General features: G+C 35.0%; 1 protein-coding gene across 1 annotated transcript in view; it reads left to right on the top strand.

Moving 5' to 3' along the window:
• The window catches only part of USH2A (usherin), a 485,796-nt gene that overhangs the window by 248,658 nt on the left and 216,130 nt on the right, over positions 1–21,008 (top strand). Inside the window, exons 36-37 of the mRNA XM_087933437.1 lie at positions 10,418–10,569; positions 19,137–19,299. Of these exons, the coding sequence (XP_087789563.1) occupies positions 10,418–10,569; positions 19,137–19,299 (315 nt within the window). The remainder of the gene's footprint in view (positions 1–10,417; positions 10,570–19,136; positions 19,300–21,008) is intronic.

Here is a 21,008-nt window from a genome sequence, read left to right as displayed (position 1 = left end):
TTGCTCCAGTTGAGTATAAAATATCTTTAATAATGTATTTGGTAGTTTCAGAGAACTATAAATATCTGCTGTAATCTGCAAATTAATTTAAGTTTGAAGGTAGTCTGCCTTTTGCTTTGAAATGACATAGTGTCATTGATTATTTCAGAATAAATAGTAAGCAATTAGAAGTTGTTACAAGACAAGTTTATTTGTCAGATGTTCGTTGAACTGAGCACATCACCATGCGTTATTGCTTATTTTGGAATATTTTTTTTCCTATGGAAATAGTCTATTTGACATCAGGTGTTCAAGACAAATATGCAAGTAACAAAATAAAAAAATGGATGATGGGATTATCAATGACTACAGTTCTTTATGGTGGTATTGTATTTCAAGAACCATAGGAAGCACATTCTAAATAGGAACTATCAGCATTCTCATTTTATCTGTGTTTTGCTTTATTGCACTTCGCAGATTTTGTGGATTTTTACAAGCTTCTCCATCAGTAAACTATTACAACTTGCTGAAGGCTCAGATGATGATTAGCATTTTTAGCAATGAAGTATTTTAAATTAAAGTATGTACATTGATTTTTGTAGATGCAATGCTGCTACACACTTAATGGTATAGTGTGAACATGACTTTGGCAAATTATGTACATTAGGAAAAAAAATCATGTAACTCATTTTATTGCAATGGTTGCTTTATTGTGGTGGTCTGGAACCAAATCTGTAATTTCGCCCGCAATTTTTCATATGCCTGTACGTGAAAAGGGTAAACATACCTTTTTAGTAAAGGGAAACATACATCTTCCTACATTGATTTGGGGTATTTCCAAGGCAGGTGCTTAGCAAGCATACCTCATATAACAGTTGACATGTAACATCCAGATTAATCTTCACTAGTTTGGAATTGGTGTTATTTTATTCTCTTTATCTACAGAGTTGGACAATTTAAACAAAGATCAAAGGCAGAACTGGACTCTTACTCCTACCCTTATACATCTAATTATAAGAGTTCTGACAACTTTTTACAAAAGAATACTGAAAATATGTCATAATCTGTAATGTGTCATTTATGAAGTATTTCATGGTAGGATAGCAATGGAAGAAATTGAGCATTTTAATTAAAATCTGGATTTTACATTGCAAATTATTACAGTGCATATCTAAATATAACATTGATCTTAAATTGCAAGGAAGAAGAGCAACCATTGTAGCAGGTGAAAAAGAAAGCTTGTAAGAACTAACACAGGTGAGGCAATGGTTTTCAGATTACACAGAACGATTATGTGCATTTCAAGCAGATATCTTGCTTCTTTCTCAAGGCTGGGAAGACAATAGTGATAGCTAGATTAGGCAAGGTCATAAACAAAGAGCTTGAGACCAAATTGGGGTACTTATAGACATAAGTCCATAAATATCTCTGTTACAATGAACAGGCAAGAAAAATATGTACAGTTTTGAGTCTTGGATCTGCTTTCTAGATAGCTTGAGATTCTTTTTGTACAATGAAGCATTTTACATAGTGAAAACATGTCTCTGCTCATTGGGATACATCTTGAGTCTAATACTATAACCTAGTAGGTGTTTTTGTAGTGATCAGAAATGGAAATCTTTATGTTCAAATCCCAGTTTGTTGACATAAGCTAATACCTTCAATTACAGTTAATTTGACAGAAATATATTATGTAGCTGAAGCTCTTTCATAGTAGATTGCCACTAGATTGTTCATTTCTGTTAAATTATGCAGTATCTTTTGATGAACCCCAGCTAAGCTATTTTTCAATGATTTGACATAATTTTTCATAGAATAAATAAAGATTAATTTTTTTTGTCATAGTCTATATGTTAACTAGATATTTTATGGCAATATGCAGATTTTGGAGAGAGTGGTAAGTTTGATTGTATCTCCCTCCTGGAATTGTTTGGTTTGCAGCATTTTATACAGTTATCTCTAGCACTTAAAATGGATGGAAGAAGCTTTTGGGCAGGGCCTTTCTGAGATAAATTCCATCACCTCACAGCTACAATACCTTGTTGAATCAAATATACAATGTGAATTGTTTTGGCAGAGCCTTTACATAGCTTCTTTCAATACTTGCACAACCACACTGTAGAGGAGACCCATAGCTGGTTCACAGAGATCTAAAGCACATTGTCAAAATATCTGATGCTTTCTGTTTGATTGCTAATTAAATAAATTATTTTATTTACCATTTTCTACCATTACCACTTTTTGTCTGTTTCTATAATAGCTTTGTGTATGCAGATGTATGTGCATGTATCTACATGCCCTATCTCTGTGAAAAGTAGATTGTAAATATGAGCCAGCAGTGTGCAGCAGCAGGCAAAAAAGCCAATGTAATCCTAGGCTGCATTAACAGAGGGACAGAATCAAAATCACATGAAGTATTAGTACCACTTTTTAAAGCCTTAGTAAGATCACATTTACAATACTGCATCCAGTTTTGGTCATCATGTTCTAAAAAAGATGGAAAGATTGCAGAGAAAAGAGAAAGAGTGTGACTTCAGCAACAGGTCAATGTCTGGAATACTCTACCTGACTCTGTGGTTTCTTCCTCAAACCCCAAAAACTTTAATCTTAGACTGTCTACTATTGACCTCACCCCTTTCCTAAGAGATCTGTAGGAGGCGTGCATAAGCGCACCAACGTGCCTACCATCCCTGTCCTATTGTTTCTTTTTATTTTTCTCATATGTATCCATTTAATGTATTCATAACTATGTTTATACTTATACCTGTTATCTTATAATCGCTTGACAAAATAAAAATAATAAATAAATAAAAGCAGCAAAGATGATTAGGGGGCTGGAGGCTAAAACATGACGAAAGGTTTCAGGAATTGGGTATGTCTAGTCTAGTGAAAAGAAGAACTGGGATATCATGAGAGTAGTGCTCCAATATTTCAGGGGTTGCCACAAAGAAGAAGAAGCAATGGATAGAAATTAATCAAAGAGAGAAGCATCCTAGAACTAAAGAGAAATTTTCTGACAGTGGAACAGCTTGCCTTTAAAAGTTGTTGGTTGGTTGGTTGGTTGGTTGGTTGGTTGGTTGGTTGGTTATTTATTTATTTATTTATTTATTTATTTATCAATCAATCAATAAATCAATCAATCATATGGCACATTTTAGCCAGGGATCACCGAAGTGGCTGTGAAAGGATTTTTTTTGGATGGTGTTATCTTTACCTGAGGGATGCCTGAATGCCAGTAGGCAGTCAGGGAAGCTCCTTTCTTGTCCCTCCATGGTTTATTTGCTCACAGAAATCAAGCCACCAAGCTGTCGACCTTAGCGGTACACAGACCCAGCATCTTACCATGTGAGCCACTGTGGCCCCGGTTGTTGGTACTCCATAAGGGACTATACAGCCACTTGTCTGGAATAGTAAAGGGTCTCCTGTTTGAGCAGGGGGATGGACCAGAAGACCTCTGAGGTCCCTTCTATTACTCTATTATTCTGTTATTGTTAAGTGACTCATGAAAGCTTATGCCAGAGGTGGGTAACTTGCAGCCCAGATGCATATGGCTATTAAGCTTTCATGATTGTGATTTTGTGATCTGTGTCATGTCAGAAAGCACATTCCAACTATAATATAGGCCATAAGTGTAATAAAGCTTTTAAAAACAAAGACCTGCCCAATCCTACCCCATCCCAAATTTTCCCACTGTTACCAGCAGTTTATCCACTGCACTCCTAAATGGTATTAACTGCACTGTTCTGCCACCAAAACGTTATGTGATGACCAGGGACGTGGCACGAAGGCAATAGTCATATAATAAGTAGGAGTCCCTTTATTTGCTCCAACTTTGCCCCCAATGTCCTGGTTACCTTCTGGGCTGGAGAAAAACTCTCCCAGGAACAGCCTTTGGCTGCAGAGTTTCAAGTCCAAGACTGTAAGGAAGGCAGGAAGGAAACATTCTGGTGTTGCTTACAGAAACTCCCTCTCCATTAAACCTTATTACATTCTTGGTAGGACTAGACTTCCTGTCTCAGGAACATCTCTGGAGTTTTTTTTCTCCTCCTTTGCTGGTACTTTGCTTGTGTGGAGTGACCACTCAAAGTTACAGTTGCACTGAAAAAAGTGACTTATGACCATTTTTCACACTTACAACTGTTGCAACATCCCCACAGTCATGAGAGGCTAGGCAAGGAGATGTGTGCCTCGATGTGAGTGATATTGAGTTGGCTACACCCAGCCAATAACATGACCACCAAGCCATGCCCACCACCTAAGCCACGCCCACAGAACTGGTTGTTAAAAATTTGAATCCCACCCCTGATTTGTAGTAACCAAAACTTAAATTTAAACTGAAAAGACAGTTTATATCCAGGACCAGCACAGTTCTATGGTCCATTAATTACATTCACAGCTTCACTCCAGGCAGTGCTGCTTGCATTTTAACTTCCACAAAGCACTGTTAAATAATGTTCCCCTTGGATATGCAGAATATCCAGTGGCTTTAGATATTAGGTTAAAGGAAGTGGAGGGTTAGGGGTCAGGAGACCAATTATTTGTTAATTATCATGTAATTTCAGTGAGAATGGCAATAGTATGGATTTGCTTTCCAACACTAAGTACAGTGTAAATATTGTATCCCTGGGGTCTTTGAAAAGTTGCTTATGTACAGATAGGAAAATAGGGAACAAAAACAGAAAGTACAGTCTTCTTCTCAAAAACATTTAAACTGCAGCATCATAATGACTGTAGAATCCCTTTTAAGCATCTCTAAGGAGAAAACTTTGCCAAAAGAAATGGCAGAGATTCAATTTGGGATTAAAAATATTTGTCTTTTACAACTTGCCTTATCCTAGCATTTCAGGGTTTACTGATTATTTTGAGAAGATCATATTATCACCAAACGTTAGCTTACCAAAAAGACCAATTGGAAGTAATGGAGTAGTCTTAATAAAAAGATAAAAGTAATCAGGGGGTGCATGATCAGAGGGCCAGGTAGAGGATATATCCTTTGGCAGTTGGGAGTCATATTTTTTTTTTTAAAAATGGCAAGGGAAAGGTATGACGGACAAGGAGATGATAGAGTGAATACGGAGAGGGAAAGAAAGAGGGTATGGAAAATTGTGTCCCTGCTTATTTACAATTTATCAGAAAAATTTAGTGACATGATTTCTGAGGACTACAGTGTGAGAAAAGTAACGATGGGCCATCTTAGATTCCTTAAAAATCTTCTATCTCTCCAATCATGCTACAGACAACTGGAAGTTTTGGAAATAGTTCATGGAATCTTCTTTATGGAAGATAGAGAAACTGTAGTGGAGGGAAGTAACAGAAACCTTACAAAGCCATAAGAACTTTTTTTTTTTTTGAAGGAGAGGGGACTTCATTATCATAATATGAAGGTTGAAGGGCATATAAAAGGCATCAAATTAGAAAACAAAACAAATCATAACCCTTCCAGAGTTTTGTTGCTGATTTGCAAAGGTAAAATGAGACACTTAACTTTGGAGAAGTTGCTGACTTATTAATAAAGGATCAAATTGTCAGATAGATACTTTGTTGAAAAATGAGAGACATATTGCTAGAAATTAAAAACCTTTATTGAAGCAATTGAAATATCTCTAGCCACAGGGATTATCTCTGAGTTGAATTTTGCATATTGTATGGTGGGATATGAATACCCAATTGAGATGGATTAAATCCATGGAAATTGCAGTGGGGAAAATTTGATTCCAAGTTTGTAGCTCTACCAAATGAAATCCCATCCACGATTCATTTAATAATTAAAGAGGCATAATCAATTAGCCTGGATTGATAATTAGCAGTGACTGCTTGAGGCTGACAATAATATCATCAAGACTTCAAATCTAGAGTTCAGTCCAAGAAGATGCAATATAAATTATGCTGGATTATCAGGTCCAATCAGCATTATCAGGTCATCATGGTTGCCAAAAAGTTTTTACGATTTTTTTAAATCAAGGAAAGATTTATGTGTGTCATATATGCTCTTTCAGAATTTTAATGGAAAAGACTTTTGTTACAAATCTCCTGGTCTCAACACCCAAGTACAGCTGATACATTTTATGGAATGTATCATAACTGCAGTTTTATGGAACTGCAGTTATTGGGCACGTTGAGAGCAGTTTTATACAAGTAGTCCTCAATTTATGTCTCTAAGTGAACCTGGAAGACAAACACCCATGTGCCATTTTTCAGCTTTTTTCACAATGTTATGTGAACCCATATCAATCCTAATGCATTGTAACTTTGAATGGCTATAAAATGACTGGTTATTAAGTGAGGACTACTTGTACCCAAAATATTCTTCTCCTCTATATGGCACACCTTCTTCATCTTTGCCATTTAGTTTTTCGTATTGAAGCCTCCAAGATGGCCTCAGTCAGACCAGCTTCAGAGTTGACAACTACATCTGTGTATTTATGAATTTATTTTAATTAGTATCGATTTCCCACCAGGCCTATTGTAAGTTAAATGTATACATTTTGCAGTCTACATGAATTTCCTTCTCCCCTTTCTTTCTTTATGCAGTTTGGGTCCCTTTTCTTTCTTTATGCAGTTTGGGTAGAAGCAAGGCATTTCTATTATTTAGTGTTTAAATAATATGCATTTGCTTCACATGCAATGAATGTCTATTAGCATTTATTGATATATAGGCATAATTATTATAAGCACTTTATTTCATTTTTAGTTGGACATTCTGCATCTTAATTACTGTAATTAGGGTTTATTTCAATTTCCAATACTGTTGAATTTCAACAGTAAAACAATTAGTTGGGAACCACACCCAACCACACCCAATATAAAAGAATCAGTTGGGAACCACTTCAGATATCACTGAGATGCCACTTGGAGCCCAAGCAAACTGGATTTCTCCAAAGGTGATTCCTATGCTATTCAGTGAGCTATAAAGGCAAAAATAAAATAATATTAATAGCATTGGAAATCTGCTTAGCTTCAATTAAGAACAGTTTTTGATGTCTCAAGTCTATTTTGCTTGTAGAGAATGGGAGACTAGGGCAGTATGAAGCACATTTCCAGAGTAGAAAACAGGAAGGAAAAGTATGATGGGTCCTTGGTGCTTCCTGGGCTTGGTTGTTTTCTTGCACACATTTCATTACCCCAACTAGGTGACATCATCAGTGCTACACCAGACTAGCACTTACATAACCTAATTTGGGTAATGAAATGTCTGCAGGAAAACAACCAAGCTCAGAGAGCATCAAGGACCCCTCATTTGAACCCTGAGCTCAAGCTTGATTTTCACATATTTTTCATTAAAGAAAAATATGCTAAAATATGAAACTATGAAATCTGATAACAATCAGAAAAAAACTTTGAAATCTTGTAGCAACTTTGGGTGGTAAATCATTCTAGCAAGTGACACCTAAGGAACTGAAATCCATGATACTACTGATACATAGAAAACAGTACCATTGCTGCAGTTGATGGGGAGCTGGAACAAAATTCAGTTCAGGAGGACTGCAACAGATATTGACAAGAGCTTAAACTTCTTTAAGTTAGGTATTGGTGAGATACTTCCTCCACCCCTTTCCTCTTCATTTTTTTTCCAGCAGGAATATGTTTGCTGTTAACTTCCTGTCTTCTCGTTTGCTTAGTTCTAGTTATGATATGTTAAAGGTGCTGGAACTAGAAGGAATAGCCAGAAATAATGTGGTAAAAGAGAAGAGAAGCAGGAAATTAATTGGGATGAAATGTTTTTGTCCTAGAGCAGAATCTGTTGGATGCAGCATTTTCAAACATTGTTTCATGATATGGGAAACAATTCAGCTCATATTAAATATCAGAAGTTCATATGTATGCAAAGGATAACCCTAGGCCTTGAAAAATCTGGATTATAACAAACTCATCCCTTCATGACAACTTTCTTCTCCTAGAAGCAAACATGGTCCACTGAGGGAGAATCTAAAGTATTCCTGTCAGACATTACCTACCTTGGGCTAATTTTCAGCTATCTGTGGCTATTTAGAAATATTGTCCTGAGATGTTATTATATATCTATTGAATTCTTGTATTAGTATCTTTTGATTCAGTATATTTCAAATTTTACATCCCAGTGGATAAAAACAATTCTTTCAGTTTTATTACAACAGCAATACTTTATACAGCAGCTTGACGCTGAAAGAATGCTTTCACATTAAGGTAGTTTAATTATGCCTGGAGAATAGAAATCTTCATGTCAATTGCCAACCAAGAAATTTCCCCAAGGTTTTTGATGGAACAAATATTAGCAATATAATATATATCATAGGTGAAACAGAATGATATTAAAAAGAAATATACAGTGGACCAACATGAAGAGAAAAAAATTGTCAGGAATTAAACCTGGGGCAAAAGGGTAGTTCTAAATTTTATTTTATGTGGTGCATTAAAATACAATGATTTCCTTGTAGTTAGACTTTAAGTTGGAGAAAGTCACTTTAGAAGTATCTCCACATTTGTCTTGTCACTTTTTAACTATTGTGAGATGAGAAAAATTGAAGTAATTTTACAGAAATTATTTTTTGAAGTATTTTTTTAGAAATATGAGGTAAAATGACAAGAGGGAATGAGCAAGATACTTGCTTATCTGTGATATCCTGTCATGACCATTATATAATTACCCATGTCCCACTCTCCATGCAAGGATTTGCTTTTCCCAATTAATCAATTACCCAAATGATGTATTGTGAATGTAACTATGTGTTTTTATAAAAGAGACAGCAAAACCACAGATTAGAGATCAAGACACTGATGAAGGATTTTGAAGGTTTAAAGCCATCATTTGTTATGGAAGTTCTTCTGCCAATCTATTGCACAAGGTGGTCATAGGGGAGAAAATGGAGAAATGGTTCTGCACAAAGCTTTGGGATAAAGTAACAATTAAGATATGTAACTGATAAATCGGTGTCATATTAAGTGCTGAATTTTGAAGTAGCATGTTTGTTTTTCTATAGTCTGACTATAGACAATTATAGTTTAGCTATAGACAAATATACATCTATTGCCTGTCAGGCGAAGTACAAATCAAAAGGCCAGGAATAATTCTCAACAACTCTTCTGCAGGCCATTTCAAGGAAGGCCAGATGATCACTTTTTCAATAAACAAACAAGTGGTATAATCCATAATATTTCTGTCTGAAACACCATCATTTATACAATAGATGTTCTTATTTATAATAAATTCAGAACTACTGTTGCAAAGGAAAGCTACAGATTATTTCTGAATGTTTGCATTATGTTGAAAATACAATCCACTAGTTTTTTTTTTTTTCTGATTAGGATTTAAATGTTTCCTTATTTTTATTTATACATGTGTTTTTATGAATTATAATATTGTAAAACAGAATTATACTGAATTTTTTAGGTCTATTCAAAAACACATTCTGTGAGGAACTTCCCACACATTTCCAGACTGGAGACAATGTCTGAATCTGAAAACACACTTTCGTGGATAAAATCTAAATTTTGGCACATAGTGACAACCCGTTGAATTAATTTTAGGAATCTCCACAATAGATGCTGGAATTCTGTCTAAGTATACAATGGCAACAGAATCTTGAAAGTCTGGCAGTTTTTTCTTCTTCTCTTCCCTTCTTCTTATAAGAGAGACCAGGGCTGTCAAACTCACATCCCCTGGGCCAGATTTGTCACACAATGGCCATGCCCCTGCCCGGTTTAGCAAAGGTCATGATACATCACATGACGAGCTGTGAAGATTTGAGTTTGACACCCCTGCCATGGAGGTCAAGGCAAGGTTCAATTGAGTTTCATTTTAACACATTCTTTCCAGGTTTAATTTCAGTTTCATAGTTATTGGTTTAGTTGTTGTGAGTCACCTAGAGTTCAGCTTATGATGAGTGGCCATACAAAACTTTTAAATAAATAATAAATACATAAGTCCTTGACTTATGACCACAATTGGGAGCAGAATTTCTATTGCTAAGCAACATGATTGTTAAGTGAGTTATGGTGAATTTTGCAACATTTCACCATGGTTGTTAAACAAATCACTGCCACTGGGTGAATCATATGGTCATTAAGCAAAGCTGGCTTCTCCTATTAACTTTGCTTTTTGGAAGCCAGCTGGAAGAGTTGCAAATGGCAATCACATGACCCTGGGAACCTGCAACCATTGAAAATACATAGAGGTTACCAAGTACCTGAATTTTGATCACATGGCCATGAGGAGGCTGTGACAGTTGTAAGACTGAGGGCTAGTTGTAAGTTACCTTTTTCGGTACCATTGTAACTTTGAATAGTCACTAAATGAATGGTTGTAAGTTGAGTACTACCTATAAATGGATATTCTGAAGTAGGCTTCACTGAGTTCAATGTGACCTACTCCCAGGTAATTGTAACCTTTAGAATCTCCTTTTATGGTGAGTTAACAGTTACTCTATATGTTTCTCTTTTATTGCTATTGTTTTTAAAATAGGATTTATTACCAGCTATGGATTGTACATGAATGGCACTCTGGTGCAGAATTCCTCAAAACTGACCTATTATATTTCTGGCCTTTCTCCTTGGAGTCTCCATGCCTTCAGAGTTCAAGCATGCACAGCAAATGGCTGTGCTTTGGGCCCACTGGTGAGTTCTTCCATTTACGTTCTGAGAATGCAATAAATGTCATTTGATATTGAATATCAGAGTAAATGGTGTCGATTCTCGCTGGTCAGTATTAACCCATCTGACATTTTACAAAAATGCCATTAAAAGCTGCAATGGATTCAAATAGCTTACTACTAAGCACTTTTTCAAAATATCATATAGATACAGTAAAGACAGAGACTGTGGGGAGGGGACAAATGAGAGAAAAGTGTGTATAATTGAAATTAAGGGAAGTTGATACATTTAAAAGGCACAGCTTGGTTCAATCTGATTTATAAGGACACAATTAAAGAATTACTATTCCAGGATGAGGAAAAACTTGCTAGCTCTTCTTTGCCTGAAAAGTGCTATGTGAAACATTCATAGAAGATCAAACAAATTATACATGACACCTTGAAAGATGTTGTCCAAAGTGCTACCTTGCTTTAAAAAGCTATGAATCTGAGTTTAAAATTAAATACTTAACAATGCAGTAAAGCAGCAAATGAGGCATGAGAATTTTAATATGAGTTTTTCTTCACATTGAAAGCAAACATTTTATAATTTAAATGATATTTATATTATTCTTTAATCTTAACCATTTTACAGTTTTGCGATGTTACGCTCTTGTAATACATACTTTAACAGTGTAAAATACGATTGTAATGTACAGTATAAGTTTCTTTATTATATTTCCCATGATTAAAAAACAGTTCAAGTACTATATCTTGTTGTGTCAAAAATAACATATTCTGTGCCTTTGTGAAGCTGAATTTACCCCTCCCCAGTAAAATCTGTGACATAAAACCCCCCATTTTCCTCATCTTACTCAAAACAGAGGGGAAAGTCAGGAGTACATATTCTAGCACTTCTGGCAAAATTTTACTTAACAAATCTCTCAGTTTGTAATAACACCTTCACTGTGTGAAGATTGCCCCAGGAAAGGATATCACAATTTATTTATTTTTTATTTTATCTAGAGTTTTCCATTTTCTTCACAAAATTCATTACTTTAAAATGCTAGTAATATCATCCGTTTGTAAAGCAGAATTGCGGACATGAACATTGTAGAGCTTGAATGGGACTGATGAATATTTACTCTTAAAAGCACAAGTGGCTTTTTGCCAACTTTTTTACTCTTTCTTCTCTCTTTCTCCCTCTCCCCCTCTCTCTCTGAATTATTGAGGCATTTAAGAAACAATCCACAATCCTTGTTAAATTGTTGCTGTTTGCCTTTCATATATTTCTTACTGCATAAGCCTATACATAGTGCATGAAAATTGCACAGCAATAACTGTGCTGTAGAACCACGCCCTTAAAATGTTTTCTTGATCTGTTTTAAGTTATCCCATCCTGGGTACATCATTATTTCTAAGATCACTTCCCTTGTTACATTGATGTAGTTTATTTGCTGCTTGCAATATCTCTTCTGATAATACAGTGCTTTCAGTATACAGGTCCTCCTCTTCATAATAGAAAATTGCAGTTTACCTAATTATTACTATCAGCCTGAATCAATGTACTGAAGCATAAAAACTCATTCTTTAAAGTTATGCATTATGATTGATTGTGCTAGTTCTGTGCAGATTGGTAGATAGATCTCGGAATCGAGGCCAAGAGGGAGGTAGTGACTCCAGAGTCAACCAATCAGCTTCTCTGAATAAGGACAAATACTGTACCTTAACTGTCACTTAACTGCTCAGTGATTATCTGTATTACTTTCTCAAACAAAACAAAAAACAGCCCCACTCTATTTTTCTGACCAGTGACACTTCCTAGTCACAAAAACTGAAATATATTTCTATTTAAGAAACACAGACCTAACTACAGTACTACCAGGATATTAAAGTACCAGAAGCACATTTGATTTTATAAAGTATTTCTCTTTGTCTTTACCATTTATAACTTAACTCTCTGATTCCTTTTTAATAGAAACAAGGGCATCTCTCAACAGTAAAGTGATATTCTGCTTCTGGGTATTTTTATTACAGATCTTTTATTTAATGTGCCAGGAGTAAAGATTTGTATTCCTAGATTTGAGAATTGCTCTTGCATAATATTTTAATTTTTTTCCAAAGAAGTGGCATGTGATTTCATATTTAGTGAAAAGCTAAGAAATTTATAATTAAGAATATTAACTTGTATTTAAACAGAATATTACTTTAAAATCTGAGCACGTTTCAATAGACTATTTATGGAAATAATTGATATTACTTCTTTTTAACTAATGTAATACATCCTGACTAGAGGATTTGTCTGAAATATAAATGAGAGATATAATGTAATGATATGAGAAATAATGTCAAATATATTTTGAACACTATTGAGGTAAACATGGAGAAAATAAAAGCAAAACAGAATTTATCTGAAGAAGAAAAGCAATATCTGCACCAAATAACAGAATTTAATATCACTATTAAACCAGTTAAATACCTAAAACTGTACTTAATGAAAAACAATAAAGACTTGCTTAAAAGGTAACTTGGAGACTTAATGGAAGATATTATAAGATTGAAAAAAAATTAAACTTGTTCTGGTAAGGTAGAATATTAGCAATAAAAATGAATGTTTTACCAAGGATTAATTTTTTATTCCAAATTATTTCAGAGAAAATTGAAGATAAGGTATTAAATAAGTGGCAAAAACAAATAATAGAGATTATATATTCAAACAATAAACCTAGGAATAAACTTTAGACATTAACACATCTTATTGAATGTTATTGTTATTGAACTAGCACGATTGGATTACAGACTGGTTTCTATAACTCTACAATGGGGTTACCAGTAGTGATGGAGCAGGAATATCAAAAGGATTACATATCTTTGGTTGGATTCAAACAGAATGTTCAAGGTGTAAAGTATAAATTCAAGTATAAATAGTAAAAATATGGAATAAATACATAAATTCCTTCTACATGGAGTGAAGTATGCAGTAGGGTACCCCAAGGCTCTGTCTTAGGCCCAGTACTGTTCAATATCTTCATCAATGATTTAGATGAGGAGATAGAAGGGGAACTCATGAAATTTACAGATGACTTCAAGCTGGCTGAAATAGCCAACATTCCAGAATAATGGCTCAAGATACAGAAAGATCCTGACAGAATTGAACATTAGGCGCTATTTAACAAAATAAAATTCAATGGTGAAAAAAGTCAGATTCTACATTTAGCAAGAGAAACCAAATGCACAGATATAATATAGGTGGTACCTAGTTCATAATAATAATTGCAAGTGGGATCTTGGAATCCTAATGGACAATCATGTAAATATGAGCCAAAAGCCAACATAGTTCTACACTACATTAACAGAAGAATAGAATCAAGATCAAGTGAAGTGTTAGTACCACTTTATAATGCCTTGGTAAGGATATTGCATCCAGTTTTGGTCATCATGATATAAAAAAGATGTTGAGACTCTGGAAAGAGTGCAGAGAAGAGCAGCAAAAATAATTAGGGAACTGGAGGCTAAAACATATGAAGAACAGTTGTAGATACTGGTTTTGTCTAGTTTAATGAAAAAAAAAGTGTAGTGAAAAGAAGAACCAGAGTTGACATAATAGCAGTGTTCCAATGTCTAAGGGGCTTCTATAAAAGAGGGTGTCACCCTATTTTCCAAGAAGCAATGGATGGAAAGTAATCAAGGAGAGAACCAATCTAGAATTAAGGAGAAATTTCCTGACAGTTAGAACAATTAATAATTGATTTGCCTTGCCTTTAGAAGTCATGGCTGCTTCAACATTGGAGGTTTTAAAGAAGAGATTGGACAATCATTTGCCTAGGCGGGGGGCTGGACTACAAGACCCCCAAGGTCCTTTCCAATTCTGTTTTTCTTTTAAAAAGATTAAACTAGGGTTTGCTAGCCCTTGCCTCACTGTTAGACATTAATTTTCAAAAAATTTAACAGTCTGTGCTGACCAATTGGTCTCCCATCTTCACCCGAATCTCAATAGATCACTAGAGATTTGCTATGTTCCTTCCTGCTTCAAATGGTCTACTATCATTGCAGTGCCAAAGAAGCCTCCATATATATGAATATCTGAAACTTTTATCAGTTCCATTTAACTAACACTTTCTTCTTTCTTCTATTGGAGAGAGAGAGAGAACATTCAAATTATTCATATGTTTTTCTAGATATAACCAACTTCTACATAATGAGATGGGCAAAAGTATTCTCTTACACCATTTTTGCTTCTTTCAACAAATATTCATTCACAGTAACAGGCCAAATATTACCTGTTGCTTTTTATAAGCTTTTGCACTCAGTATTTTGAAATTTTCTTCATCCATTTTTCCATCAAGTAAACGCATTACAAAAAAACACAACTTCATATACCTGCTCTAATTTTTCATCATTTACATATAACTTACAATAATTTACTCTGTTTTCTTTATCATTCATAACAAGTTTGGTCTTTTATATATACATTTTCAGGATTATACATCAAATTAAAATTTACTATAATGGGTTCTTAATAACACATCTACATTAGGAAGTAAAGATACAGTTCTGTCTTCAACCAATACATCCCTGATGTCACCAGAAGCATCTCTTGCACTTTTATTTTAATAAATACATTAATAAATAAATACATATTCTAGTCTCCTTAATAGTTACACATTTCTTAATAATTTCACTTATTCTCATGTTCACTTCAATTCCATAATATACTATTTGGTTTGTTGCAACCAAACTTCCAGTTTATATTTATATTTGTGCAAAATTTTCTTTGCATATCATTTACTTAAATCATAATATGTGCATTGTGCAATAAACTTTCCATCGCAATGATCACCTACAGAACCAGAATCCTTTGTAAAGCTGCCTTAAACTTCACAAATGTTGGTCATCAACATTTTTTGGAATCAGAATTCTACCATATTTATAAACTCTGTAGCTCTTGCATCCACTCTTAAGACATTTCCCTTTCTATGGAAAAACAATAATGGCATTCTTCCAATCCTAGGCACAGATGCTGCCTTCATGAATATGTTAAACATGTCACACAGCCACTATACAAGCAAACCACAGCCATATTTTTACTTTTTTTTCAAGCAATCCTGCCAACATCTGTAATAGTATCATTTTTCAACATTTCCACAGTGTTTATGATTTACATGTCATTATTTTTTCGTAGAGACTAACATTTATTGTTTTTGTTTCAATTATATAATTATACTCTTCAGCATATTATTGTTATTCCAATACAAATTTCAAATGTTCTTTCCATCTTTCTCTTATTTCAGTTTCATCCAAAATAATTCCACCACTTTTATTTTTAATTCCATTCATTCTACTGGAATTTCCTTGTTTAGGAATTCAGAAAACTTTTTAAAAAATTGTTTATTTATATACAGTATGACATTCTAAATCTTGTTCTCCTTGCACAGTTCCATACAGCAGCCTTAAACTCTTCCATTGCTGTAAATAAAGTCAGTTTAAGAACACATAGTCTGGGTGTCATGCCTTATCACTGATACTGATCAGATGTTCTGTCTGGGTGGAGATTTCATGACCCCCAATTGATGGTTTCCTCTGCTTCTTTCCTCCCCCTAGCCATGCCAGGAATGCAAGTAGCAATTGGTTTTTTTCCATATGACTTGTTTTTTTAGTGCATATGTTTTCCATTTTTGTGAGTCACCACCATCCCGCAATCATGGAAAGCGTACTCATAAAAAGGACTGTAAAGATAATCTGATCCAAGCACCTGCTTGGTATAGGAGATATTAATAATAGGGATGATGAAAATTTTCACCCCTCTATTAGTGAATTAGTGGGAGGAAAATGTAGCAATGGTTATAAATGATATCTAGCAATTAGTAGGATAAACTAGTAAATTGCTGTCAATTCATTCTAGTCCTGCTCAGAAAGATTAAGTTAGAAAAATGTCAGACAGTATCACCCACTGGATTAATTTGCAACTGGCTGACAAACCATACACAATGTGTAGTTCTTAATGGAACTGCATCTACATGGAGAGAAGTAAATAGTGGGGTACTCCAAGGCTCTGTTTTAGGGCCAGTAGTCTTCAATATTTTCATAAATGATCTAGATGAGGTAATAGAAGAGGAACTCATACATATTTGCAGATGACACCAAGCTGGCAGGAATAGCCAACACCTCAGAACATAGTTCAAGATCCAAAAGGATTTTGACAGACTTGAACACTGGGCCCTATCTAACAAAATAAAATTCAGTGGTGACAAAAATAAGATTTTACATTTAGGCAAGAAAAACCAAACGTACAGGTATAAAATTGTTGGTACCTGGCTTAACAGCAGCAACTGTGCGAAGGATCAAGTAGTCGTAGTAGACAACCACTTAAATATGAACCAGCAGTATGTGGTAGCTGTCAAAAAAAGTAAATGCAGTTGTAGGCTGCATCAACAGAGAGATAGCATCAAGATCACAAGAAGTAATGGTACCACTCTATACTGCACTGGTGAGGCCATACTTGGAATAAGTCTGTCCAGTTCTGGTCGCCATGATAAAATAAAGATGCTGAAGTCCTAGAAAGAGTGCAGAGAAGAGTAACAAAATGATAAAGGGTTTGGAGGCTACACTGTACAATGAATGTCTTTGGGAATTAGGCCAATAGCTGTCTTCTAGTACTTGACAGAATGTCATTGAGAAGAGAGGGTCAACTTATTCTCTAAAGTACCTGAGGGCCAAACAAGAAGCAATGGGTGGAAGCTCATTAAAGAGAGATCCAATCTGGAATTAAAAAGAAATTTACTAACAGTGAGAATAATTAATCAGTGGAATGGCTTGCCTCCTGGAGTTGTGGCTGTTCCATCACTGGAGGTTTTCAAGAAAAGATTTAACAACCATTTGTCCAGGATGCTTTAAGATCTCTTGACTTGGACAGAAGATTGGATTAGAAGACCTTCAAGGTCCCATCCAGCCCTATGATTCCCTTCTACTCTGTTCTTACCAATAGCCTAAGTTATCAGATCATTCCTACATGTGCAAGTTGCACAAATCTGTGCTAATGGTGTGGAGAATACTGGACCTTATCTTCCACAAAGCAACCAGGAAAAGCTGAGAAACAAGCTGTCATGCCCCTGTTGGAATCTGATTCTGAGGGAGAGGCCAAGCAACTGACAGGGAGTGGAAGTGTGGCTCCAGTTGCTGTGGAAGAAACTGGGGAAAGGTAAAGTCCAGCTGGGCAGAGCAGGGAAGAGGTAGAGCAAGACAGAGGTAGAGCAAGGCAGAGGGAATTCAGAGGAAGATCCAGGCCTACCCCTTCTTCATCCTAGGGCACACAGGGAGGAACGGAGAAGGAAGCAACATGAGTTGCATGGCTTACAGGGGAGGAAAGGACCCTGATGCCCTTCATTATCTGCAGCTGGGAACAGTGTTTAAAAAGAGAATTTGCGCACAGCAACTCATGAGAAGCAAATCGTGAGTTATCTTTTATGGTCAAGGCTTATCTGGGTTCCTGGCTTCTTCCCAACTGTGTATGTTTTGTTGGCCTTTGAATTCTGCAATTCCTTATCCTGCCCTGTCCACTTAATTGCTGCAGTATGGTTTGTGTGGATTTTTATTTATAGTTTATATGTACTTTGTTTTTGGACTGAATTTCCTTCATTTAAAGACTGTTCTTGGGAGAGTTTTTTCTCCAGCCAAGGGTAACTAGACATTGGGGGCAAAGTTGGAATTATTAAAGGGACTTTTCTTATGTGACTGTGTTGCCTTTGTGCCACGCCCTGGGTCATCATACAAGCTATTCTTCCCCATTCCAGTGCTTGAATGTAAGGTTTTGCTTTTTTATGAATGAAGCTAGGAGGCCCCTGTTATTTACCTAAGCAGCCTAATAAATCATTTGAGGATGGATGTAGAAACCTGTAATGAATATACAGGACATCCTTCCAGATCTATTGGAACTGTAATTCTGAAGTTACAGTGTATACATGTGAATGCTTTAATTAATATAGAAAATCAGGTGTTTCCAGGAGAATTAGCAAGAAGAATTGGACTGGAACCCAAAGGTAAGGCAGACCCAGGACTTTAAACCAAGGCAAATAGTCAGCAGAACAAAACAAAGACATCTCAGAAAATGCTTATAAATGACGTCTAGTATCTGTTTCTTGTCAGAATCATTTTTATGGATCTCTGCTTAGGTAGCATTCTTCTATGGTTATATGGAAAGACTCTACAGAACTGCAAAAATGGTAGCTGGCTATGGGCCTGAAAACTAATGGAAATAGCTGCACAACAAATATTCCCAGTTTTTGTCTCAGAAGATGGGTAGTATTTTGAAATGTTCAGTAGGAAATAGTGATAATAATGATAATTGATATTAATATTCATTCCACTTCCATACTCCAGATGAACAAAGAAAATATTGTAATAGGTTTCCTGTCCATCTCACATAATTTTATTATTTGGATAGTTTTAATATGTTTGTTTGTGTTCAAAGGTAAGTGTAATATCTTTCTTAGCAATGTATTTAGATATAGAAATTTACATTAGATGTAGCAAAGAGAGTGGAAGAAAACATATGTGATAGGTGCAGCACTGATAGATTACAACATAATATTCTCTTTCTTCTCTCTTTTATTACAGGTAAAAGTTCGTACAACTGAAGATGTACCTGAAGGAAACATTGAACTATTTGTAATTAATGATGGAACCAAAGAAGTTAAAGTGAAATGGTTTCCTCTGAATGAACCCAATGGGCAAATAACGTATACTGTACTTTTCACTGGAATCTTTTACACTGACAAAGGTATTTCCATTTTGATACATTACTGGAGAGCTGAAGTTTTAGTTGCTCCTTAAGATGTTTACAGAATATACGTTTTATTAAGACATGAATCTGATATTGCTTCAATTTATAGCATAGAAACACAAAAGCAACGGAATTGTTTAAAGTTAAAAAAAAACCTGAAAACATTGATTTTGATGGAACTTGAAAATATGATGTTTGGTCTTCAGCAATGATTCACAAAAGTTGGTTCATACTTACAAGTATACCATCACCAATCTACCTAGGGAGAAATCACCTTTCTAGTAGAATGGTTTAGTAATCAATGTATTACTGTGTTGAATTATATCCATCCATAGAAAAAAGAGCTTAACATACACACGACTAGGTTAAATTGACTATAATGGACCTATTCAAATTATATCTGTGTCTCGATTATATTTATTTATTTAATTTAATTTTTAAGGCCGCCTGACCCATTAACAATTCTGAGCAACTTACAATTATATCATAGTAATATGTTCTTATTTAATCCTGCATAGTGCCATGAATAAATTAATTCTCCATAAAGGAAATTTGCTTCTAACTCTACAGTTTGTTGCTTAGATTAATTCTTTTGCACTGGTGTTTTTTATGGTGCTCAACATCTTTTGTCATTATTATTATTTATTTTATTATTTATTAATTTTTATATAGCAAAATACTAACAATAAGATATTACATCTAGCATTTTCACATATATTTTTTTCTTTCAGATTACTTTGGGTAAATTATTTGGCTAAAATGTGTGAGTCATTTTGTTTAAAAAATATTTTCATTTTACCTCTGTAACAAAGTTTTACCACTTTGAATATCATGTAGGAAGACTGATTGGAGATCTGAATTTAGTAGATCTGTTCCAGCTTCCACAAAAACTATTTCTTATTTTGCCACTATTATTTTACTGAGTAATTTCAGAGGAATAATTATTTTATGACCGATTTGTTGGATTGAGAGTTGCCATCATTTGTTTTATTCCCCCCACACCCCAAGATCAGCCCTAACCCTAAGATTTTTTTCCTTGTGGTCACCAGAAACTATGCTATATTTTATCCTTGTCAATACTTCAAAACAAATAATAATAATAATTTGGGGGAGTGGGGATGGCAGCCATAATGAAAAATAGTGAATAATATTTGGAAAAAATATAAGTTGATTTCATGAAAATAAATCTGTTTTTCAGGAGAGGGATCTTGTTTTGGAAAAATAATATTCTTCCTGTCTTTTATAAGGTGATAGGTTTGATGGTTCTTCTGTAAAATACTTGTAGGATTATAAGGTGAGAGAATGATGAGGGGATGGATAGAGGACCAACATTTTGGTAGGGCTTGTGACAGTTAAGTCATTTCCACCAAGGCAGCAGGGTGAATAATTCAGAAATGATATTCCCCTTTGTGTTTAATTTTGCATTTTTCCCCCCTCTGGAAAAAAAATCCTCTTCTAAGTCATGTCATTCCTGGTTGTCACCCCACCTCTCAGACCATCAAAACTATATTAAATGTTGCAAAGCTGTGTGGCAAGCGAACTTTCAAAAGTCACAACCTATTTGCAGATCAGCCCTTGTAGAAAATGTATTCTGTTCTCGGCAGAATTTTCCTTCAGTTCTTTCCACTGAGAAGTTTACTGATTTCTCCCAGTGGAATTTGCTGGAATTTATCGGTTCATGGTTGGCAGTCACAGATTAAGGTAAA

Source organism: Pseudonaja textilis, chromosome 1 (assembly GCF_049901715.1).
Source record: "Pseudonaja textilis isolate UNSWEBS1 chromosome 1, rPseTex1.2, whole genome shotgun sequence".
In the NCBI taxonomy this organism is placed as follows: Eukaryota; Metazoa; Chordata; class Lepidosauria; order Squamata; family Elapidae; genus Pseudonaja; species Pseudonaja textilis.
Note: the sequence above shows the minus strand (reverse complement) of the source record. Positions and strands in the feature narration are given on the sequence as shown.